The 25,913-nt window shown below is 54.0% G+C and overlaps 1 protein-coding gene across 1 annotated transcript; it reads right to left on the minus strand.

The window, feature by feature from the left end:
• Positions 1-1,447: 1,447 nt before the first annotated feature.
• On the minus strand, positions 1,448-25,913 carry EPHA10 (EPH receptor A10; the record flags this gene model as incomplete). The annotated part of the gene is made up of 17 exons (XM_080357556.1): positions 1,448-1,772; positions 2,291-2,455; positions 2,544-2,737; positions 2,911-3,060; positions 3,599-3,802; positions 3,885-3,946; positions 4,710-4,895; positions 6,643-6,768; positions 7,649-7,704; positions 7,916-8,024; positions 9,074-9,236; positions 10,522-10,640; positions 14,353-14,694; positions 15,397-15,552; positions 23,218-23,887; positions 24,607-24,671; positions 25,808-25,913. The coding sequence occupies 17 exons, from the start codon at positions 25,911-25,913 to the stop codon at positions 1,658-1,660; spliced, it is 2,988 nt and encodes a 995-aa protein (XP_080213682.1). The 3' UTR covers positions 1,448-1,657.

A 25,913-nucleotide genomic window follows, 5' to 3' on the forward strand; every position in this document is an offset into this window, starting at 1 on the left:
GATGAACCAACTTGATTCCAGGTCTGGTTCCCGCTGGGACTGTTGCAGGACACGATAACACAAGCAAATGGCCCAGGAGCAGGAAGATGGGTAGAGGATCCAGAATCGAGTTGGTTCAACTCCCTGCCTAGAGAACCATAATGTACTTTATAGATAAAATGTAAACATAAAGAGCATCCAAAGTGCACTTGATCCTTGGGATCTGGCTTTTCTACCAAATGAAGGTTTCAGTTCATCGCTATTACTCTTCTGGGTGTGAAACAGCAGGATGGCGAGTGATCAACCAGACCGGGCAGGGGCCGAACTTAAAGATAAATTATTTCCATTAAAAAACTAAGCAAGTGGCATTGGGACCAGCCGGGCCAGCGCAGCCACCAGCACCGCGGCTGGACTGCTCTGCTTGGCCAGGAGCGGCGGTGCCGGGCCGGTGAGAGCCGCCCTGGGGCTCCTCGTGCCACCGTCACTCGGAGCCTGGTCCCCACAGAGCAGCTGACGGGAGGATCCGACTCCAGCAGATCTCCAGCCGCACTGTGAGCATCTCCCGCCGCATCCATTCCCTTTGTAAATCTTTGCCTTTCATCATTAATAATTCACTCGCGACACTTACAGATGATAATAAAAGGCCTACAAAACTCCGCACAAGGCTCCAAAGACCCATTTAATTAACTAACTTCAAGGAAACTCGTATCATTAAGCAGATGCTATTTATGTCTTCCATCAGGGATCAGGCCTGCAGCGGCGGGAGCTGCCACGGCACGGCGGGCAGTACCGCGCTGCCGCCTGCTACCAAACAACGTGCTGCTGTACCTGGCCTGCACCGCTGATTTCGGGGAGACCAACAGCCCGTCCTGCCCAACGCAGCATCCGCCGGGGCTGTGCGGTCCCTTCGGTGCAGCCGCCTCGGGCGCCCAGACCCGGGTGCTCCCATCTGCGGGTGCCGGGGGGTGCGCTGGCACCGCATCCCTCAAGCACAGACCTCTGCCAGCCCTTAACCTGCGGGGCAAAAGTGCCGCCCTGGAACGGCAGAGCATGGCAGCCCAGCAGCCTTTCCCTTGGAAATGTTCAGCACCATTTGCTCCGCACTTTAGAGGAGAATATTTGACTTTGTTCACCGAGTGCGGTGTGGAGACTCAGGGAAGGAACTCTCGGAGCGGAAGGGACGCAGCTGGGAAAGTTTCCTTTCAGCACAGCAGATGGGGAAAGTCACCTTCCAGGAGCTGAGCGCTGGGTGTGAGCTGCGCTCCAGTCTCTAAAAATAAAAGCAATAAAAGCTCCTTGTGGGGTTGCTAGAACATGTCAGCTTGTATAAAAAACACCTATGGATTTCACCAGACAGATGCTGGATACAAAAACGCTGTCAGCTCTGGATTAAGACAGTGCACAAATGTCCATCCACCCTGTTAACCTAATTACCATACAAAATGGCATCATTACAGTTTGACTCATCCTACAAAACAGTGCAAGGGAGAGCCACGTCCACCCGGGAATCCTCGGCTTCCCGGCACAGGGACGGGTAGCCCTGCTCTCTTGCCACGTGGAACGACTTGTTTGGCAGCAGCCCAGTGATTCCTACATCGCACCCGAAACCGCAAGGTTTCAGGGATCTGGTGCGGTTTGGGGCTGTGTCCTCCCCGGGGGCGCTGGGTCCGCGCTCTGCTCACACCTGCACGCCTCGGCCGTGCATCCGGATCACCTGCGCCCGGAGGGTCTGGATCCCGCTCAGGATGGTCTTCTGGTGCTCCGGCAGCGTGATCCCCAGGCTGATGACATCTCTGCAAAACGAGCCCCATGTCAGCCCCCAAAACAAGCCCTAACGGTGAAGTGCCCCGATAACGACTCCTCCCGGGCAAGGGCAGCGCAGGTTTCAGACTAACTGGCCACTGTGGACCTGCCAGAGTGAGACCCCCAACCTGCCTCCCCAGCCAAAGCAACACGGACCCTGACCAGGAGTCAGGAACGTGCTGCACAGCAGGTGTGAGAGGGCTCCCAGCCCTGCCGCCCGGGCTGCCCGCACAACAGGTTATCAGTGAATTGCACCAGGTTTGACTCAGCTTTCTGGAAGGGACGGTCCACGCTGCTCCTGTCAGAAACTGCAGGTTTAAAACTCAGCTTCAATAACCAGCAACCGAGATGCACCACACATGCAGCCCAACCTGCGCCAGTGACCTCTTACAGACACGTTTTGGAAGATCTGTCTTGCTTAGAGACGCCTGACTGTAACTGCAACGCAGAGCTCACTCATGCCGCGCCCAGCAACACAAGGTTATTGCCAGTGAAGCAGTTCACTTACTGGGCTGTCATCCTGGCCACCGATTCCAGGTAGCAGTAGCCCGCAGCGGTGAAGTTGTCTTTGTACCTGCCCATTTCTATCGCCTCCAGCCACTCACCCACAGAGCTGAAAGACGGGAAAGCCGAGAAGGTGCGCTGGGTGAGGGGGATGGCCGTGCCGCGGGACCTGCCGACAGAGCGGGGCGGTGAGCGGGGAGCAGGACACGGCGCGGCCAAGCAGGGTACGGCAGAACGGGCAAAGCCAGAGGTGTCACCTGGGGCAGGTGGAGCTGGGGCACTGCGGGGACTCCAGGCTCTGTAGCATCTTGCTCAGGATGTTGTGGATGTGCGAGAACTTGGGTCTCTGGCTGCGGTCCTTCTGCCAGCAGTCGAGCATCAGCTGGTGCAGGGGGGGCTGGCAGTTCGCGGGGGCGGGCAGGCGGAACCCGTCCTCCACGGCCTTCAGCACCTGCGGTGGCACAGGAGGGCAGGGGACGGGTCAGGCGCTGCCATGCAGATCACAAGCAAACACCTGGGACAAACCTCCCTCCCCACAGCTCGCCCAGGGAGCAGCAGCAGCTCCTCACCCCACACCATTAGCAATGGCAACGTCACCGGCTCCCCCGCGATCGCCAGACTCACGTCCTGGTTGGACATGTCCCAGTAGGGCCTCTCTCCGTAGGACATGACTTCCCACATGACGATGCCGAAGCTCCAGACGTCACTGGCCGGGCTGAAGTGGTGATACTGGATGGCTTCAGGGGCTGACCACAGCACCAGGCTCTTCCCCCGCTGCAGGGCAGAGGGGACATGACCCATTCGCACACACGATTCCTGGGCAGCTGTTCCTCGGGTCCCCTCGGCACCGCAGGGTGGACACTGAGCAAGCCCATGTGCCACATGCAGGGTTACTACCAAGAGAACTTCTGCCTGAATCTGTTTTAAAATGGCTGTGCAACCCTATGCTGCATGGGAGTGAGAGTCCTGAAATATTAATGGGAGAGGAGAATGTCTCCGGGAAGAGCTGATGGCATTTTATACATTAATATTTAATAAAACCATTTCAGAGCTGTGCAAACACACAGTCCCTCCACCCCGGCTTGCTCTCCTGTAATTAGCAATCCCCATCTCAGCATCTGCAGAGCCCTCTGGATGCACTGGGGGAAGCAGGTGACAGACACCACAGCTGATTGCAATTAACAGCAGGGCGACCTTGACCCCAAAGCCACAGCCCCACCCTGTGGCCACGGGAGAAGCCGGGGCTCCTGCCATTCTGTCAGCATTTCGCTTTCAGAGAATGTTGATGGTAGAATTGGGAAAGGCAGCTTACCATGGTGGAGAAGATGGTCTCCATCTTATCTTCTTGTGGCTGCCTGAAACCCGTTATTTTGCAAGCCAGGCTGCTGTTCACAAGGACTTTGTGGGCAGCGAGGCTTTTATGTATGTACCCCATCTCTGCCAGGTACTTCATGCCAGAGGCAATGCCCTGCAGCATGCACAGGAGCTGGGCGGCCGTGAACTGTCCCTCGTGTTTCTGTAACAAAAGACGAGGAGAAGCCAAAGGTGAGTGATGCCCAAGCCAGCGGCAGAGCCCAGCAGACCAGCCCAGCGCTCACCCTGAGGAAGGAGTCCAGCACGCCGTTCCCCATGTACTCCATCACGATCATCATGGTGCTCCCTGCACAGACAGACCAGGACCCCACGTCAGCCCTGCAGCTGCTTGGGCAGTTCTGATGCCGCAGCCATCAGAAAGCGGGTGCTGAGCCCAGCGCGGTCAGCCCGCACTGCCTGGCTACCACGGACACACTGACTTTATCCCAGGCCATTTGCAATGAGCTGTGGGTCCGAGGCTTCCCTGTGTTCCACCTGGGATCCCCGGGATCCCAATATCAGCCGCTCCCTTTATCAGAACACTGAGCCACATGCAGGACTACCCAGCGAAAGCAACAGCAATCAGCTCGGCCCAGGACTCAGGACATAGATACTTCCCCACCCAATAAAAAAGCTAATCAAAATCAGCACACGTGGTCGTGTTTCTTTGGATTTACATGGATATCCATTTAACTACAGCTTCTGCAGACTAGTTCAGAGCACCCACTCCCACGAGAGCCGGGAGCCAGCAGAGTCATCTGTTTTACTGACAGAACCTCACTTCAATTTGCTTTTATTAAGAGTGCAGTTTTGCTGCTAAGCCAGTGCCACTACCCGGATTTATTAATCTCGCCATAGGCATTTTATTAATCATCAGAATGCTAAAACAGCTAATGCATAAGGAAACGCCTGATTTCCAGAGAGCAGCAGTATCGCATCTCCAGCACTGGGTCATCACCCAAAGCAACGGCTTAAGCACATCGCCTGCCCAAGAGCCTCAGGCTGCCCGTGTTGCACCACCCAGGACCCCTTGTGGTGACATCCCCTCACCTCTGGTGACATCCCCTCACCTCTGGTGATGACGCCCTCCAAGCGCAGGACGTTGGTGTGGTCAAACTGGCCCATGGTGGAAGCCTCGGCCAGGAAGCAGCGCTGCTGTGCCGGGGAGCAGCCGGCGCGCAGGGTCTGGATGGCCACCGGCAGCTCCCGCTTGCTGGGCAGCTTCAGGCAGCCCCGGCAGATCTCTCCAAACTCCCCTGTGCAGCAGAGACGCGGGTTAAACAGCCGCCACGCCGTGGCGGGACGTCCCGCGCGGCCCGTACCCGCGCCATGGCGGTCACACGGCTCCTCGTGCGCGGGCACCGACCCCGCTGCCATTTCCAGCCCAGCTACGTGCTGGCCGACCTCCGCTTCCTCGTGGCTTTCAGCATCATGGTGGAGGGACGACGTTTTACTGAGCTGCTGCAAAGCACTGTAAGGACAGGTTATACATATATGTATATATATATACACCTGCTATAAAGCAAAGGGCAGCCAGCCTCTTCTGGGAAGTCACCTTCACTTGAGGGGACATTTTCTTTGCTTTGGGACCATAAAGTGCATCTCTGTAGCACAAGTGATGTGTCTGGCTGAGTAGACAAGCACGATTTTCCCATTGTTAATCAGAGCATTTGCCAATGAACAAACTCAGAAACGCAGGCACCCCTGCACGGCCGTGAGTTTCCCCCGCAGAGTCTGTTGTACCAGCTTCCCCAACCTGTGCTGCACGCACAGCCCTTCGAACAAGTTTAGAATGTGATGCTAAAAACGTGTGAAAATGCGATGGAATTTCTTCTTCCTACCCCTCTAAGCCATCCTCTCCACGCTCTGCTCAAGTGCATATTGTGCTTTTGCCCATGAAAAGAAGATTAACCCTCAGGCAGCGAGTTCCTGCTCCCTGGGCCGTCCCCATTCCGCCTCCCAGCCCCACACACGGGATTCCTGCAGCCGGAGGCACAGCCACGCTCTTGACAACAGGAGCTACCAAATTCATAGCATAAAAGGCCAATATTGGCTTTACAGCAAAAAAACGTGTAGCTATGAAAAGCTTTATCGATTCAAAAGCCAGGTACTTGTCAGGTCAGCAGTGAGACAAATGCACTCCTAAATTCCTTATATTTAAATGTCTTCCTGACTAATCTCTTTCTTGATTTTTCAAACATCGTTTTGCTTCTGAAAGGTAAGTGGGATTAGTCTCGCTGCTCCACTCAGCAGCTACAGAGACAACCTCCTCTTCCCCTCCATGTCCTCTTCCCTTCCACTCTGTCCTTTAAGCTGGTGGCCAAGCCCTTTCCTCCCTTCCTCCACCTCTTCCTATTCTGCGGCTGAATTTATCTTTAGGAAAAGGAACGACAAAGAATAATTGTGTTTCCCATGATCTGGCACACATTCGTGATTAAGGCTCTAGGGCCTGGTGAGGGGATTTTAATTTGCTTTTAAGTTTTAGGCAGTGAAGTTGATGAAAATCAATAAATCATTAAGTTCACATATTTATAGTTTTCATGCTGCTGTCAAACTGCCCAGATGCAGATAATTGCTGATGCTTTCTGGTCCACACCTCACGTGGCTGGCTGTACCGAGTGCCGCAGGAAAACACCCGGGAATGTGAAATGAGGCTCCCAAACAAAACACTCACCAGCACCCTCCCATCTCCGTGGTGCCAGCACATACCCCTGAGACCAGAGGGCCCGCGGCGCTGCCGGTGCCACAGGACAAGGAGCTGCCTTGGGGGACACTGGCAAATTGGGTAGAACTTGCATGCAATGACCACTGACCCACAGCATGGCCACCGACCCGCAGCACGGCCACCGACTTGTGGCACGGCCACCGACCCGCAGCACGGCCACCGACACGCAGCACGGCCACCGACACGCAGCACGGTCACCGACCCGTGGCACGGTCACCGACACGCAGCACGGTCACCGACACGCAGCACGGTCACCGACACGCAGGGGAAGAACTTGCCTGTCCCGATGATCCTCTCGATTTTAACACTGGCGTTATCCAGCTCTTTAGCAAAGAGGTGCACAGCCTGCACGGGGTCTTCGCAAGTGTCAGGGTCGATGTACGTCCTCCTGGTCGGTATTTTAACTGCAAGAAAGGAGGAGACACCTAAAGGGCGTGGGAAAGGCTGGGCAGAGTCCTGCCCGTTTGTCCTGGGAAGTGCTCTTGCGCTTCATCCATCTCCAGCTTGGCTGGCAGGACTAACATGCCACCTTTTTATAAGCAAAGCAAAAGCCTCAGCTTTAAGGCTGCTGGGAAACATCCTGTGGGATTAAATGAACCTAATGGCTTTGGTCCACTGCCACAACCCCCAGGTTCAAGGAGAGCAGCTCCTTCACCTTGCGCAGCTCCTGCGCCACGCGAGGACTCCCCTGCCACCTCGGCTCCATTCCTTCACCGAGACCGGGCAGCTGCCATGCTCCCCTCACCATGGAAAACCTTCGGCAAGCTCCCAAGGGCAGCTCGGCAGTGCCAGGCCCTGCAAAGCCAGGGGCACGCAGGCTCTGCTGCTTCTGCAACGCTCTGGGGAGCAGAACAGCGTGTGTGTGCTTCACAGGCATATGCCAGGAATCAAATAAACCCATCAATCCTGACATCCGAGTTTCCTTTGACAACTGTTGTCTGTAAAATTATTGCTGCTCAATAATCAAGAGTAGCCCCAGAAAACAAAGCTGTATTCTCATGTAGCCGCTTGTGAAAAGCGGATGGAATAATTCATCATCCCCGCGGAATGCCAAAAGCATCCCCCTTTCCTTCGGCACGGCGGTGACCTGCGCGCAGGAAGGACGGACAGCGGCTTATGAAGCTGTCAAGCCTGCTGTCCCCAGAGATCTCGCTGTGCTGAGCCCTGCGCTGGGATAACGCGGGATGACAACACTTCAAAGGCGAGGACTTTGTCAGGAGCTGGTTATTCATAGCAACAAACGCAGGCGTCCCCACGCAGTCGCACCGGCTGGGCTTCACTTACAGTGGAAGTACAGCTCCTCATCGCCGTCCTGGCTGGCTTTGCTGTACCCACACTGTCTGCAGGAAGGAAGGTGCACACGTTATCTGGGCAGCAGCTCCTGCCTCACGCCACAGCGCTCAGCACCAGAGTCCAGCCCCATAGCACGAGGAGCCACAGGCTGCTCAACCCAGCGCCCGCACCGAGCACCAGCACTGCCCACAGCCCCCGAGGGCTTCGCTGCCACCCCGCTCTACCCCAAACCTCAGCCTGCACCCCAGCTCTGCTCACCTCCTCCAGACCATGACGCCGATGACCATGGACACCAGCACCGTCAGCCCCGCGATGGCCACCACCGTGATGGTGAGGACAGGGTTCTGCTCGCTGGAGGCCACCGTCACTGCGGGAGGGAAGTGGAGCTGGTCACCGTGTCCCTGGGGCAGGTCCCAGGTGTGGGGCAGCCCCAGCCTGCGGCCACCAGCGAGGCTGGGGGACAATTCACTCGCAGCACCAGGCTGCTTTTCACCATCCTCGCAACAATTTGCATTCAGGTTCGGTTTTCAAAGCTGGAGCTGGTGCAATCAGAGCAGCGTGCAGGGCAGCGCTGCAGGTGTGACACAACAGCCCCCGCACTGCCCCACCGGCTTTGTTAATCAGCGCTGAGGTTCCTGTTTATCGGAGGGACATATTAAAATTTATGGCTTACAAATAGTTTTCCTTCATCACATTAATCCCTTCCCTTCCCGCTTCTGCAAACGGAGGTATTAGAAAGCTACATTCTATATAAAATTTTTATTGGCTTCAATTCATTCTGAAAATGTCTTCTGTGTGGCAAATGGATGCAATTTAAAGCCCTGTTAAACACAATCTGTGCGAGTCGTACTGAGCCAGCCATCTCAGGGCTTTCATTTCCAGCCAGGGTGGGTTATTAAGCTGAAGCCCAAGCACCTCTCCAAGCCCTCTTTTAGTCAGTGAAATAAGATGCTTCTGGACTATAGTTATGAATGGAAACTGTGGGAAGGAAAAGACACAGCAAACAGCACTGAAGCCGGCTGACCATACCCAGCCAAGCGGCTAACCCGGCCAGTGCCTCCCAAGCCAGGATGGCCATGGGGTGAGTGGCCATCTCCTGCCTGGGACGCAAACCCAGCCGGGTCTCCAAGCCGCTCCTGCCTCCCTCTGCTCCGGAGTCTGTCCCTGTGACCGGCTGCCCTCGCTGGTGCTGCCCTGAGAAGAACGAGGACAGACACCCCAGGACACGCTGACCAGCAGCAACCTTGTGAAACTCCAACAAGAAAATGCAATTAAAAGCTGCGCTCAGAGCCAGAGGAACAGATGCTGCTCCATGGAACCGAGAGCGCCCGGGCCGGGGCAGCAGCGTCCCCGCGACAGCCCCGAGTCCATGTCTGCATGTGCGAGCACGACGCGCTGAGCGTCGCCAACACTTACGCTCTGCCAGCGTCTTCACTTCAATACTGGGGCTGGAGTTCCCATAGTCCAGCGAGGAAGATGTCCGGATTTGGAAAATATAGAGGGTGCCAGGCTTCAAGTTATTGACCGTCACGGCCGTTGATGTGGTTTTCACAGTTGAGTAACTTTGATCTCTCTGATCCTGTGAAATAATGAGATACCTGCGCTGCAGCTGGACAGACAGCTGTGCCGTGGAGCAGGCGCAGCACAGCTGTGTCCTATCCACACATAAAACCTTCACCAGAAAGAATACATTTACTAGATGTCTCATTGCTAGAAATTTATTTTCCATTTGATACACTTTTCCCTCTGAATCTCCATAGCTAAAGTATGTCTCTAAAAGCAAAGATTAGACAGTAAGTTAATTTTCATGTCGGCATCAAGAGCCTCATTTCAGTGACTGATCACTAAACTATAGTTAGAATTCCCTACCTGAGTAGGACGATTCCTCATTCACATACCCCGAGCACCCTGTTGCTGCAGCCCATTTGCTCAGGAATTACCGTCTCGGGCTTCAGCATTCGCCCTCACCCACAGATTCCTCCTTTCAAATCTATCAGATGCCAAAAATCACATTAATATGAATCAGCTTCAAGGTAGCTCGTTTCTAAATACAGAATGCCAATGTGTCACCTGCACAGTTTGCTCGACATGCAATCAGTTTCATAACGAGCCTGAGCACATGCAGATAAGGTAATTTGCGGAACCGTGTCATAAACTGCATTTATTTGCTTTCACAGCATTGTCCCCGCTCTCTGCCCATCAGTATTTCTTCTAAAATTCTTAAACAGCCACACTTGCCGAATAACAGCTATGTTTAAAATTAAGAGACTGTCACAACAATGTTTGCTTGTGTCCCCTCCTGTGTGTAAAGCCACTCACAGCTCACTAAAGTCACAGGTTTGGTGACCCTCAGTCCCAAACCAGTGAAGACCACAAGGTACAACACTTTCCCAGGCTATGGGCACAGGTGTCATCTCATCAAAGATCCAGAAACCCCAGATGGTTTATCAGTCCCTATCGAGCTGGCTATGGCAAGCACCCAAACCCCACATTTCTAATGTCTGTGAAAAAAGCCATCCAACGCATTAAAAATAAAAAGAATAATGAATTAAAATTATTAGCTTTACTCTTCTTCCCAGGGAGATGTCAGCATTAGGACTGGATGAAATCTTGCTGCACAGATGGGGGGAAAAAACCCACTAATTAACATGAACGCTACAAAAAAAACCCTAAATTTCCTAAAACTTGCATAAGCAGATTGCATAATGCTCTCAGAGAGGAAAACACCTCATCGCTCCCCACGTATCTGAGTATCTGAGTACTCCTCGTCCCTACAGGTGCCAGCAAAATCTTCACAACAGCACCGCGTACAGACATGCGCCCTCCCACCGAGAGCCGGAGCCATCCCCAGAGCCAGTGCCCACCTTCTCATAGTACTTGACCTCGTACTCGGTGCCGTTGGGGGACCCCGGCTCCTGCCACGACAAGGAGACGCTCTTCTGCTCGACTTTATCGGTGCGGATGTTGGTGACAGGAGTCGGGGCTGAAAAAGCAGAGGGGAAAGCAGCGGGTGATGGTGGAGTTGCCGGAGCACAGCATCCCCTGCTCCCCCGTCACCCAAACCCCCCGCATTGACCCAGCACAGCCCGCCAGGGCCCCGGGGACACGGCCGGTGACACCACATGCCACCACGCATCAGCCACTCTGGTTCTGAACCACCAAGTGCAACCAGGAGATCACACGTTACAGGGAATTTTATCTGCATCCTCATATCCACCGCGGCCGCGAGTCCCATGTCAGCACGAACGTGTTCAGTTGCGCTTACTTCATTTCTGCATCTGCCATGTGATGCCGTAGTAAAAACTTTAACAATTTAAACAGCTGAAGAACACGCTTCTTTTGCAGATACCAGTTTCCTCCATCTGCATCGGGATTAAAATAGGGCAAACTCCAAGCTGGTGATCATCCAACAGGAGAAGGTGATGGTAAAAATACAACAGCTTTGTAATCTGTGGGCAGCCAGTAACGCTCTGATGGAAAACAAGCACAAAATCCTAAAGGCACCGTCCGCCCACGGTGCTGCAGAGGGGTTTGAGCATCAGCCAGCGTCCAGCGCTCTGAACCTGCTGCTAATGATGGCTGGGAAGTGCAGAATAGAGCCCTGGGGCAGGAGGGCTGTAGGACACATGGACGGGAGAGCTGCTCTGCAGTGGCTGTGAACTCCTCGTCAGCACGTTTGCAGCTGCACCGTCCTCTTGGCATGTGTGCTCCCGTTTAGTGCCTCTCACCATGCCAGATGCACTTGCCAACTGCTCCCATTGTGCCCAGGTTTGGCTCCAGCTCGCTTAACTTCAGTTTTGCTCCTGCAAACTAAGTCCTCCGCGGTGTTCTATACAATTCCCATCAATAAAATATCACACAGGTGCCCTCCTGTATCTCTGACTCTAACAAACAGACTGAAGAAACCTGAACAAGGTGTCCTGGCTGTTAACAAAGTCATCAGGAAAACCCACACTCAGTGGTGGGCTGTAGAGCAGAACCCATGGCACATGCCAGAAGAGCAGGCACCAGCTTCAAACATGTTTAAAAGGGATTAAAGCAAATCACAGAAACTAAAAAGCATTTCACACTGTGAAAAAAAAAATGTGTTTCCCATCAATATTTTAAGCTCCCCTAACATTGCCTCTATTCTGGAAAAGGAAACACTAAATTATTCACCGCTCTGCCTGACTTTATAAACTTCATTGCTTTTTATGTGGGTTTATGCCTCTTAATTAACCAGTGTACCAGCAGAGAAAGCATCAAACCAGGGTGGGCACCATGTCCTGCACTCCTGCCCAGGGTCCCTCTTTCTGAACCAGATGATTCACCAGTTAATGTGTGGCTCTCGCAGGTCTGGTTCTCATGGTACAGAGGGCACAGACCCCCCATGTGAGCCCCTCACCCTCGGTCAGCTCACCCCGAGCCCCCCGGGCTGGGGCTGCAGCAGCAACAAGCAGAGGAGTCGACTTCAGAGGAGCTAATTCAGCACAAACCATTTCTCCACAGCCCGAGAAAGGAGAAAGCGTTTCGGCACTGGCTGCATTATTAATCTGCAACAGATTTAAAAGCCCTTTAAGACAGGAGCCGATCCCTGCGGGGAATATAAATGACAGCGTCCCAGAGTGCACATTTACATAGCTAACATGGCTCTGCTCCTTCAGGTAAACAGCTTCTCAAACACTTTTATTTAGCCCCATGCTGGGACCAGATTAGAAAAAACACAGTATTAATTTTGCCTCCTGCAGACTAAATAGCATCTTTTCTTTTCCCCTGCAAATACAATGAACAACGACTAATTCCCTCTTGTGACTGCTGAAGGGGAAGGGCAGCGTGAAAGCTGCACTCTGAGCTATATTTAGAGGAGCCGGCATCTGACAGCTAAATAGGGTCTTGTTTCTTTGTTTAATTTTCCCTCTGAGTTTGCATATCTGCAGCCGGAGCTTCCCTGCTGCTGCAGATGACATCCCCAGACCATCGCGTCGCGGCTGCGAGGAAGTCACCGCCGCCAGCCGCCCAGAGCCCCCTCGCTCTTGATCCCCGGCCCCATCCAGTTCTGCAATGGGCACCCACGGCCGGGGGCTCCAGGGTGCAGGACGCGATGGAAGCGACACCTGCGCACACCATCCATGGTTAACCATCCCTGTCACTGGCCCACGGTGCCAACACAAGGGGACTTGGGCTACCCTGGGGATGGAGGGGTCCTGCCTGGCAATCCCTCCTGCACAGGGGACGCCTCCTGCAGCAAAAAACACGAGTGTTTCAAGAACCTTCCTGAGTCTCAGCTGCTCGGCTGATTCTGAGCCACCATCTGCATCCGGAGAGTTGACGGCTCAACAAGAGACATAGATTTTGAAGAGATTCCAAGATTAATTATGCCATATTCTTTATGCACATTCCAGGTCCTTCAGGAGCAGCGTGGAGTCAGGGGCTGAGATTCCCCCTTACCCAGATGAAAAGCTGCATTGGACAGATGAACACTCAGGCACAGGTTGGTACCGCAGACCTGTTGCTTCACTCTTCAGAGGACACAGCACTTGCTGCCCTGACCCATGGGATGTGGCAGCTCCTGAGCCCGGTCCCCTGCCCAACACCAGGCAGAAGCCTCTGGAGAAACAGCTCATTAAGAGCCCTCATTAAGCTTGCCCCTCCTTAGCTTGTACACTGTCTCAGGAACAGCCTGACCTCAGGAGACAGAAGAACTTCCCAGAGCTAAATCCATCCTTGAGCAGCCAAGATCCTAATGAGGAGTGACACGTGCAGCGAAGAGCAGTCTGCAGCACAGCATCCACCCGGAGCATCCGCAGAAACGGTTGTGTGAGGGAAGAGAAAGCAGCAACACGTGCAAAAACATTTGATCAAGTGGTGGGAAAATTATTTATAACAAGATCAAAGTTTAATCTCTTCAGATGAAATTGTTGGCCAATTCCTGCCAAGAGGTATGTGAGGATCATCTGTCTCCATTAACCGTAGCTTGGCAAAAGGTTTTCATGCAAATTAATAACATAACCGCAGAGGAACAGACAAGGACACAACAAGCCAGAGCTGGTTTTCCTGAGGCACCATGAACAACCAAGGTGGGATCAAACCCCTCCAGCCGGCGACAGCCCCATGTGTGCGGAGGTTGGATGCTCGCTGTCCTCGCATGCGGGAATAGACACGTGAAACATGAACTGGAAGGGGACACTTGAGCAAGAAATTGTGTGACAGACCGGCACAGGAGAGAGAAGAAATCAATCTTTCTGTTTCCAAAGGACAGCCCATATTTGAATTGTCTATTTTAAGGAGAGTTTTTGTGAATGGGCTGAAAATGTTGTTTCTTCGGAAGTGCTTTTTTTGTGACTTGTAAATTCAAACTGCAGCCGGAGCACAGAGCGGACTTGTCCCTTCGGAGCGCTGGCTGTCACCACACTCGCTGTCACAGCGCCATGGGGTACAGTGGGGCCACTGACTCCCCCGTCACCAACCCAAACCCCTGGCAGTGCCACAGGCCGGTCTCCACCTCCCCTCCCACTTGTGCCATCACTGAGCGCCACATCTGTACCATCGCAGCCAACTGTGAGGATCGGGACAGAGCCCAAGGACGGTCCCCATGTCCCCTCCAGACCCATAAAACCCCAGACCTGCACACTGAGCCCCACACACCCCAGAGGTGACATAGGGGGTGGCAGTGGTGCCACGGGGGATAAACCATGTGCACTATGCAGCAGCCGTACCTGTGAGGCCAGTGGAGACATTGACCTCAGCGTACGGCTGCCCCGACAGCGGGCTGAGGCCCGAGACGCCGTTGACGGCCGCCACGCGGATGGTGTAGTTGGCGTGAGGCAGCAGGTTCACCAGGGTGACTGTCGGCTCCACCAGCCCCGTCTGCTGCGGCACGAAGCCCACGGCGCTGCCGCAGCGCTCACAGCCGCCCTGCAGCGCCGCGGGGCAGCGGCCGCACCACAGGCTGTAGGTCAGGTCGCTGCGGCCGCCCGCGTCGGCCGGGGCGCTCCAGTGCAGCACCAGCGAGGACTGCCGCAGGCTGTACACCAGGTTCCTCGGCGCCGAGGGCGGGCCTGGAAGCAGAAGAGCGTTCATGTATGGGCACTGGGATATGCAGGTGCTGCCGGGGACGACAAACCTGCGGGTCCCTGGCAGCAGCAGCACAGGCACCGGTGCAGAACGAAGCACAGCCCTGGGCAGCCAAAGCGCATGGCAGCACAAGGGGACGCGGAGGCACCGATGCAGGCAGCATGGTGGGGACACAGGACAGAGGATCACCCTGCAGGGACACGTTACACACAGCACGACACAGCTCACAGCATGTGAGAAGCGCCCGGGGAGCCTGTGGCTGTCGGACGCTGCCCGGCCGTGCTCGCGTGTCTCATGGCTGCGCAGGCAGCTCCGCAGCATCCATCACCGGAGCAGCTGGGGCCCAATCCAATTAACTAGAGGCCATTTAATTAAAATCTGTGAACTATATCGACTAAATGACTGTGCCTTCGTTATACTGAGGTGTCTGCAAGCCCAACCGCACATCTGTCTCATCAGGCTGTGCCCTCAGCCTGCGAGCTCCGTGGCATTAGGGATAGCCCCCCCTTCAGCTCCCTGTGGCGGCAGCACCTGGTGCAGATGGGACCCCAGGGACACGCGTCCCCGGGCAGGGGACAGTTTGGACAGTCCCCGGGCACCGCCGGGCTCTGCGCTGCAGGGCAGGCGCAGCGTCTGCATCCCCGCATCCTCCTTTGACAAGGAGCCGCCATCCCAGCGAGACGTACGTGTGCAGGAGGCAGATGGCGGGTCTGACGGGGACCTGGAGTAGTTCTTCTGGCACAAACAGAACGTGGAGGCCTCCTCATGCGTGAAGCTGTGCTCAGGGCAAGGGGAGCAGAGAGGGAGACGGAGGGAAAGCTTGTAAAATCCAGGAAGACAAGCTGAAAAGAGAGAGAGGGAGTTATGGGCAGAACATCCCCAGGTGAATGGGGACACGTTTGATGACGGCATCTCCCCGTTTCCTTTGCCTGCCACTCGCCAGCAGATCCCACCCTCCAGGCGACCTCTCCTGAGTGCCTGCACGACCCTGGCACCAAGAGGGATCATAGAGCCATGGAATGGTTTGGGTTGGAAGGGACCTTAAAGATCTGGAGGGACATGGGGGGTGAAGTGGCTGCAGAATGACGCAGGATATGGAAAACACATGGCTTAGGGTTTAGAGGCAGGTGAGCAGCGCAGAAATGACATGGGAGCCACAGCAAGACAGAGCAGCAACCCCAAAAGGGGAGGAATATTGCAGTGGAGAAGCTGGAGACCTCCTCAGCCACCAGAGCTTCACACACAAACCCAATCTGCAAGGCCAGTGGCAGCAACAGCTTTATCACGGCGGATTACACAGCAGTCACCGCGGGCAGCGAGGTATGTACTGAAGATGAACAACAGTATATAAATTTGCTTTTATAGGCCATACACAGGCTTCCCTTATCCTTTGAAAAGTACCTTTGATACACGAGCAAACAAGTTATTCACATGCTGGTCAAGGATTGGCTTGATCGTTACTACAAGCAATACCTGCAGCAGGACACCCAGAAGCTATTTCTGCATGAAAGACTTTGCAAAAAGAACTAAAGAGGCTGCAGAACTCCACAAGGCAGTTCACAACAGCTTCAGTCTGAAGCACCTGACAAGGAAACAGCCTGTGAACAAGGGTGTCCCTGTCACTGCTGGGTGTCCCCAGCACCCCCACCTGCACGGGGTCCCTGGGGCTGAGCAGTGACCCCAGCAGGGCTGGGACTTGGTCTCAGCTGGATTTCCAGCCCAACAGCAGCACCCATGTTTTGCTTGGCTGCTTCATCTTCCCGATGCAGTGCTGCTGCCTGTCCCCATTGCGCCCCCCTGAATATTTAAACTTAATCACTTGTAAAGTTCCCAGATGAACAGCTCCGCTAGCGCAGCCCTCTCATCATTTCTAAGGACTTGGCTGCTGAGACTGTTCCTTTTAAAGCAGATTATTCCAGTGCACTCCGGTTCATTAATTTTTAGCATGATATAAAACTGGCAGCTACAGCTGTGATCTGAGGACAAAGCACCAGACACAGCGCAGGGTGGGGAGGATTCTTTCCAGGGATGCTGAAAACAGGTGAACATTTAAGGGGAGGTGATTTCATCTGCTGCAAGGGCTTCAGAAATCCCACGTCCTGCAGCACGGACAGCGGGGCTGCAACACCAAGGGCTGTGTCCCCATGGCCCCATCGCCCCGGCCGCTGGCACAGCTTGGAGAAGCAACGCACATCAGATATTCCTGCTTTTCTTACCTAACAGATTCGGCCTTTCAAGAGCTGCCTAAAAGCCTCACTCCTTGCCAGACAAGATCTTGTGCTGTCGTGACACCCAGCGCAAGCAAAGCCTGCAGAAAGCAGCGGATTTGGCCTCCTCGAGCCGCCTCGTTTTCTAATAACCAGGAGAAGTTTACAAAAGCATTTGTCAGAAGTTATGTCAGTTAATAAGCGCACAAAACGCCTCGATTTGCATTTCCCAGGAACACGGGCATCACGACCCCGCGCAAGCACATCCCACAAGGAACCTGGGCGCAGATCAGCTGTTGGGCTTACTGGTTAATTTTGTTCCCTGGTTGTCTGAATGTCACCCTTGAGAAGAACAAAAGCGCCCCCGAACATGTGATGCATCATGTGTGCATCTCCATTTCTTTTCTCAGATAAACTCCCACCCTCTTCCACCTCAGCCTACAAGTGTTTTTCTTGGTCCCCAGCTGGCTTAGGTGTCCGTGTCATTTCGCAGTGCTCATTTTTGCAGTGGGTATGCGGCAGCTCTCAAGAGATCGGGCCATCAATTTCTGGAATGAAATTCTCTTTTTTGTACACTATTTTCTATCCTACATCTTGTCCTCTGGTACTACTGCAACTTAATTATTAAATAATAAAATTCAATAATACATTCTCCTAGAGCCAGAGAAGCAGCTGGACGGGTCAGACAGATTAATTGCCTCTCTCCAGCTCCATCATTGCTGCCCACACAAGCTAATCCCCGTTGGGCAGGCATGCCTTATTCATCTTGCTGACAGCGGGAGCACGTGTTCCCTCCTCGATACAACACTGCACGCACACACGATCAAACTCGGAGCAGAACAAGCAACACTGACTTGTGCTGCAGCTCGGCAGATTACCCAGCACGATGCAGCCACAGGAGTGGTTTCTCTTACCATCTCCTCGGATGGGAGCGATGGGTCTGTCGAGGGGAGGACGCGTCCCCGCACACCCAGCCTGTGCCACTGAGGATGCTGCAGCTGCTCCTTCACCAGCAAGGATCTCAACGCTTCCTAAGCCACAGTCAGCCGCATGTTCAAGTTTTGGCTTAAAGAGTGGCAGAAGAGATGCTGATGAATCAGCAAGAGGGCATCAGAGTCTGAGCAGCTTTCTCTTGTTAATCAATGAACAGCGATTAAAAGAGACTAAGTATGTTACGTAGACAACTGGGCTGCAGGGCTGTGCGAGCTCCTGGGCTGATCGTGGTTGCTGTTCAAGTGAAGCTCCTGTGAGCGTTGTCCCATGGAGCTGTTCAGCTCCAGGCAAAGCCCCTGTCTGAAGAGCATCCCTGTCCCACAGCCCCACGGCTCCCACGTGCAGCACATCTCTGGGACCGCAATGCCTGCAACTCACCTCCCAGGGAAAAGACAGTCTCTGGAAGAGCAGACAGACAGACTGGACGAGCCAGTGAAGATGCAATCCTGTAACTCGGCAAGTTTAAAGGAGATTCCCCCTCTGTTGCCAACCCTGGGGACCAGGCGGCCACATAGCGGAGCCAAGTTCTGTTTCCACGGAGGAATCCGAGCAGCTCTGCACCAACACAGCCGCTAGTCTTGAAATACCTAAAGGAATGCATGTGCTTGAATTCAGTGCTCTGACAGTACTGAACAGAACCTCATAGCTATTTATCCAGGAATTTTCCTCAAGGACACACTAAAGCAGGCACATCCACCCAGCCAACTGCAATTTGCTGTTGTCTCTCTCAGTTCCCTGATGATTCTACGGAACCATTCCCTGGAAGGACTGAGGGACCTGCCTCTCCAACACACCCTGCTCCCACCACACGCTGGATCTCGCACAAACACTCTTCGCCATGGGCAAGATTCGCTGTCCCCATATTCCAGCACAATAATCAGCATGTTCATCCAGCAGCCAGGTATCTATAAGCTTAAGCCTGACAAGAATTCTGCAAACAAATAGTGATGCTGGTAATTTTCTGAGTAGTTTGCTCTAAAATTAAGTGTCATGGAGTAATCTGTGTCTGCCTCTGCTGCAATTTCCACAGCCATAACTATTTCAGACACACTGTAGAACAGCAATATAATAAGCAATCCCAAATAATAAATATCTCAAAGCTTGACCATTACTCCAAAAAGGGACTGAAGATAAAGCATATTTTACATGGGTGTTCCACGTGAACAAATGACGGGAAGCAGCATCTACCACGAGGCATCGCAGGTACCACAGAGGCTGCAAATGGACGGGGGGACAGATACTCCAAGTTGATTTGGTACAAAGCTCCGCATGCCTTCAAAACAACACTTTGCCCAGGTCACAAGTTGTTCCAGCTGCGTTCTGCTAGAACACGAGACCCCGGAGGAGAAAGCCAAACCATACCCCAGAAGGGACACTGCTCTAGAAGTTTCATCGGTGATTATTCCTTTGGGGCAGGCACAGATTTACTCGCACAGCCCCATTCACCACCCCACCGCGGCCACGGTGAACCCATCACCAGCCCTGCCAAGAGCCGCAAACCTGCGTGTCTGGCTGCAGGACGCCGGCGGCTGCAGCAGCGATGAAAGGAAAACCTGGTGCTTTATGCAACCTACAGAATCCCAGGAGAAAAGAAATAAACTTATTATGCATAATACTCAAGCATCAGCCAGAAGATAAAATAAACTCCAGAAGCGCATACAGGTTTGTGAGCTAATGTATAAAAGATGAAATAAATCAAAAGCCCCAAGTGCTGCACGTTTGGATCCATCTTTTTTGTGTTTAAGTGGGAAAGCAGACCTTAGGCTTCAGGAGGTCTCTTCACACTCAATGACAAAATCCTGTAATTTATTCTAAGTTCCTCGTAACTGTCAGTTGAACTATTTCTTTTCCATCTAAGGACACTGTGGTGACATGGTGCCTTGATGGGACAGATGCAGTGCACAGGAAAGCATCTTACTGCTGCCACTTCCCACTCCCACCCCAACCTTATGTCCAGCACCAGCAAGCCCTGGCCACGCACCACCCGTCCAAACGCATCCTTTCCAATTTGCTCAAAACATTGGCCAAGTTTATGTCCAACTAACAGCTGGCAACAAGGAAGAAACTATTCGATTCCACAGTATTCACAGCTGCAGTGCTGTGCTACTCACAACACGCAGGATGATCTTCTCAAAGGCTTTGTTATCCATTTGTTCCCCTACTGTTTCAGAAGCCAAGCACAGGAAAGATAATATTGACTTTCCTGAGCGATCTGCAGCGAGGCACAATCTGCTCAGAGAGGAGCGTCCTCGCTGCTCGCTGGCGCTAGGACAACAAGTTATAAGCTTAAGTGACTGCAAGGTCAATTTGTGTTCGACACAAGGAGAGCGCGGTGCTGGGACAGACTGCCTGGGGGGCAACGCATCGCTGGAGCAGGAGCCCAGAACACCAACGTGCTTTAGAAGCGAAGGTGCAAAAGAACAAGGCCAAGGGCTGTTATTTTCTCTTGCTTTCTACCTGAGATATGGTAAATCTTCCTCGTGTCCTGTGCATGGAATGTTGAATCTGACACGCTGCTCAAAAGTCCATTCAGTAATGCAGAAAAGGGGGGGAACTTCTTCTATTTCCCTTGTCAAACAGTCACTGGGGACATCGGCGGTTGCTCCTCCTGCCCAGGGGCTGCCACCGCCACCAGGTCCCTGATGGGACTTCTTGTGTGAGGCTTCCCCTCCCTGAAAAGCAACACCATTTGCTGCTTATTGCAAGAGAAGAAAAACCCATGCACGTGTTCTACAGGATCACGAAAGCGGCACTGGCCAGGTCACCCCTCACTCGAGAGCACCCAAAGTGTCACACCTGTTCCAGCCACCCACATCAAATTCACTTCAAAACATGGATTAAAAATCCCGACAAAGCACTAGAAACTATTTCCTCCCTAAAACTGGTTTCAGTAGCATCATCCCCACGTAGGCAAGCGCTACAGCCCGCTAATTAGACCATCATGTACCATGAGGAGCGCAATGCTGGGACCGTTCCCTGTACATGGCAGCGCAGACCCGGCTCCTGCTGCTGCCAACAGGAGAGGAGGGAAATAAATTGAGAAGGAAACTTAACTCCAGCACAAATTTACGTTTCTGTCAAAGAAGAGTGGCTGACAGCTATTTTTAGCAACTGGTCTCCATCATATTAATTCAACGTCTGGTTGAAGTTGTCTCATTTGCAGCAAATCTGGCTGGTAAATATTAACCTTGGGCTTTGTTGAAATTCTCCTTGCAGATATTACAAGGGATTGGATGGGAAAGATGAAGCAGAAAGAGACAACTTCACAGCAAATGTCAGGCAGATCCTGCACATCACAGTTTGATTTACACAAAAGCTATTGCAATGCACCACAAAGTCGGTGGCACGAAGGGGCCACAGCTCATGTCTGGTAAAATGAAGGGTACAAAGGCATCAGTGCCAAGCAGGCTACTGAAAATAAAGCAGGGATGGACGGGTGATCAGCTACAGAGCAAGAGGACTCCCCACTTGCCTGCCGTGCATCTGCTGGAAACAGGTTTTAAGATCAGAGTAAGTGCAAACCAGCATCTGGCTACAGATATATATTAGACAAGAAAAGCAGTTTAAGTGTATTTACAGTGACAGAACCTCTCCTCTTATTGGAGAGTGGATGTTAAACAGATGCTAACGCTGCTCGGTTCCACCCTGGAGATGGCTGGATTTCAGCCGTCACTGAAATGATTCATTAGAAACATGCAAAGCTGTGTCGGCTGCACTGGGGCCTCTCCGGAGAAGCGCTGCGACACGGACAGACAGACAGCACAAGGGCTCGGCTTCCTTGCAGCAGTAATTAGCAGCACTGTAAATCCTATTAGTCTTTTTTCATCTCTCCTCATTCCAGTGTGAGGATACAAATGTTCTCTCAGCAGCAGGGTGATTTCAGCACTTATATCACGGTTACAGGGATACTAGAGCTTTGTGATTGAGTTCAAACAGCTTCACCAGTTCGGTGGGAAATAAAGCCCATTCTTGCTGCAGAGATTGTGGTCAAGAAGTTTCATGGGCAAGAAGAACCCAGGGGACTCGCACCCGCTGAGCCCTCCAGAGCCACCGCCAACAGGACCTCGGCCACGGAACCAGCCGTGCTGTGCCATCACTGGGCTGTTCTGACATCCCCAAACTCCCACCCTATCCACCTGCCTCCAGCTCCAGAGCTTTTGTCCTTGTTGAAGAATTTCTGCAGCCCTGGATGCTTTCATCAGAAATCATCTAAAGTTATTCACTTAGTGCTACGCTAAACCACCAAGAACTTTCAACCCCTAAAAACTGTTTGACCAGACATCAGATGCTGCTCCACAGAGAGTGACTAATGACCTGCGTTCTGTGAGAGGGGGAAATACTTAATTATGTCCATTAAATTACTTCAAATATTTTTCCTTAGAGAATATGAATTATTTAAACTCAACACAGAGAAACCTGAAGCATTAGCGAAAGCCTTCTGGGACTCGCTATGTAAATTCCCACTCCAAACAGACGGGGAAAGCATGGCGAGCTGCCACACAGCCGCTGAAGCAACCAACAGCGCCGAGACTTCAATTCAATAGTTCTAATAAGATCTCCTTAAGGAGAGCACCAAGCGAACAGCCGCGACGCAGAGCGCCGGGAAAGGCTTCCACTCCGCAGGATGGCACGGGCGGCACTATTTAAATCTGACAAGCCTCAAGTAGCTCCTGACGGGGAGACGCGAATCCTCAGGAAAAGCTCATTCTCCTACTGCACCGTGTGACTTAACATGGGGAACTGACGTGTGTGGGACTCATTTGGGGAGGTGAGAAGGAGGAGCAGCGTGGCAGCCGGTGTCCCATGCTCAGGGTTGATCCCTTCCCGGGCTCTCACTTGCCTTCGAAACAGAGATCAAGTGGTCACCGCACCGGGTTCGGCAGAGGGACACCCGCTGAGGTCGAGGTTAGATCCATTTCTACAGCTATCATTAAACACAAGCTGTAAAGTCACCAAATTCTTGTGTCTAAAGCATGACAATGGGGATATTAATGTTCTAGAGCAATTTTATGGTTACAGATAAAGCTGTGGGAAGTGGCTGGTGGTGTTCAGAGCCTTGGCACGTCTGCCCAGCCAACACCGCGCTGCAGAGCAGCTCCCGGCAACACGCCCCATTTACCCAATTGCCACCCTTCAAATTAAGGTCTGGCTGTGAGCTGAGGAGCTGCAATCAACTAAAAGAATCATATTGCTGACAAAAGGCAATTCCGCTCCTCTGAGCTGTGCTGAGGCACCAGGCAGACTGGAGCAGCCTGGCAGCAACACGGACAGACAAAAACGGCCAGAGGACACGACGGACACCTTTACCTCTGCAACCCCCGTCCTTCTCCTCAAAGCCAGGCGCACACGCGCATTTCCCGATAGGGACCAGCCACTCGCCCTCCGCGCTGCAGTGCATCCGGGGGGGGTTATCCACATCCACTTCGGCGTGGGCGACACAAGTGCCCTTAACCTCCACCAAAGTCGCAAAGGCCGTCTCTGCCACCGTGTCCGGAAACATGGCCAGGTTCTGCACGGTGGCGAGGCACTTCTTGTAATAGACCCGCACGGAGACCAGTGCCACGCAGGCGCCCACGTCCTGGAAGCCCAGGTGGAAGCCTCTCTTGCTCAGGTGCCCGATCTCCCTCAGCTCGGTGTTCAGCTTCATCTTGCGCTCACCCAGGTCCCCCTGCGTGAAGCTCTCATCAGCAGCGATGGTGTCGATCTTGTTGTGCTTGCTCTCGTGGACGCTACGGCCCAGGTCGGAGTCCGACTCGACATAGTACAGGTTGAAAGTCTCCTTGCAGGTGCCCATCACACCGGGGATGCTGTTGCAGTCCCGCAGGGTGAACTTCAGCTCGATGAAGATCCTCTGGCCATCGCGCCTGGCAATCCAGCCCGTCTGCAGCCAGTTGTTCTGGTTTGGCTCCATGACATTGCAGACCTGGTACGTGCGTATCGGCTTGTAGTGCTCATCCACACCGCTGATTTCTTCCCACTAGGGAAAGAACAAAGGGCTGTAACAGCTCGGGAGCTGCCACAAGAACCAGCTGCCCCGGCAGAAACACACAGATCAGTATAAAAATGACCATCGTAAGTCTCTCCACCCACAGGCCATTATATCATCAGCACTAAAAGTCCTTAAAGCACCAAAACCACAAGCTGCAGTAACACTGTGGTGCTGCTGGACCAAACAACACCTGTGACCTTTGCAGAGCTGCAAACAGGGAGACACAACCAGGAACAGGGCACTAGCATCAGACCTTCTGAAATGAAGTCTAATATGGAACTGGGCACATGATCTACTGAGAAGGCAGAGCCTTTACTTCCCACACATGCCCCGAGTTTTCTGTCCCTGGGAAGGTGCAGTGCACAGCATCACCATGCAGCATGATGCCAGATGGGGCTGGGCTACCAGAGAAGTGAAAGATGGCCAAGGAGATGTGACACCAGCCACGCTGTCACACAAGGACAAATATCTTCATGAACAGCAGCTTCTCTGCCAGCAGAAGTTTTAGCTGGAACAGGACAAACATTCTGATGCCCAGCGCTGATCAACACGACAGTGTGCGCCAAGCTGCCCACCCGCCCTGGCTCCAGGAGACCCCCCGGCTGCCACCCCCCTGCACCAGCTTCACGTGTGGGTGTCAGACACTGCTGAGCACCCAGGGCAGCCCATCCCTGCAGCACAGAGGGACCATCCCGCCCCACACCTACCCCGTTTGATGGGTGTGAGGTCCAGCCCAGCTCCGCTTGTGATTCCTTTGAATCCAGAAGGACAACTGCAGGGAAGACAACATGTCAGAAAGCAAATGCTCTGACCCAGGGAACGCCAGTAAATACCCACCCAGCCTGTTGGGAAGCTCATCGCCGTCCACCCCTTCCCACACACCCAAGCAGGGCTCGGGTCCCCAAGCAGAGGAAACAGCTCCCACTCCAGCTCCGCCGGCCACCGCGTCACCGCATGAGCGCCGAGCAGGACTCGCGCTGAAGAGCTTTGGGCTGCACATCCAGAGCAGACCTCAGTTACACAATTAGCACCCTAGCCTAATGAGGGTGATGTCCCAGGGACAGCTGCAGTCCTTCCGTAGGGACTCTGCAGGACAATGCCTCTGACACCACCAGAAAACACTACAACTACACCGTGCCTGCAGCCTGCTGTCCTGGAACCAAAAGGCACTGGTGGTTGCCTCGAAACAGGAATTTCCCTGAATGAGCACGTCCTTTCTGCACAAAACAGCCAATTCTCTGCTTGGCAGCAAGAGGTATTTCCCCAAATCCACGGTTCCACCACGCAGAGATGCAATCCCCGACAGCAAGTCGTGTCTCAGATGTGACACCGGGTAACGTGCGGACGTGTCCTCGGCCGGTCCCTGCCCCGGCGAGCGCTCCGGGACACGGGGCCCCGCGCACCGACCTCGGGGCTTCACCCCGCGTTTGGGCTGCGGTGCGGGGCGCTCCCGCCGCTCCGCTCCCGTGTGCGGCGCAGGCAGCTCGGCACCGGCACCGGCAGCGCTGCGCGGGCAGCGGCCGCCGCGGGAGCTCGTTCCTCCCAGCGCCCCCGGTGACCGGGACATCGGAGTCCCCTGGCTCCGGAACCCCGTGCTGACCCGATCACCCCCATCCCGCTCCCCGCGCGGGTCCCGCTCCCCGGGGAGCGACGGCGCATCCGCCCCACGGAACCACCGCCGCGCCCCCGGGGCTGGCAACGACCCCGGGGGAGGAACGAAAAGCCCGCCCGGTCCGGCGACGACCCCGGGGGAGGAACGAAAAGCCCGCCCGGTCTGGCAACGACCCCGGGGGAGGAACGAAAAGCCCGCCCGGTCCCGCCGCAACGCGCAGCCCGACCCGCCGCGGGCGACCAAGGCGGCCGGGGGTCCGGAGCGCGACGGACACGGCTCGGCCAGGAGCGACTCACCCTGCTCGGCGGCGGCGCGGGGCAGTCCCGGCGGCAGCAGCAGCGGCAGCAGCACCGGCAGCAGCGCCCCGAAGAAGCCGCCGCCGCCGCCGCGCGCGGTCGCCAT

This window comes from Nesoenas mayeri (genome assembly GCF_963082525.1).
Source record: "Nesoenas mayeri genome assembly, chromosome: 21".
In the NCBI taxonomy this organism is placed as follows: domain Eukaryota; kingdom Metazoa; phylum Chordata; class Aves; order Columbiformes; family Columbidae; genus Nesoenas; species Nesoenas mayeri.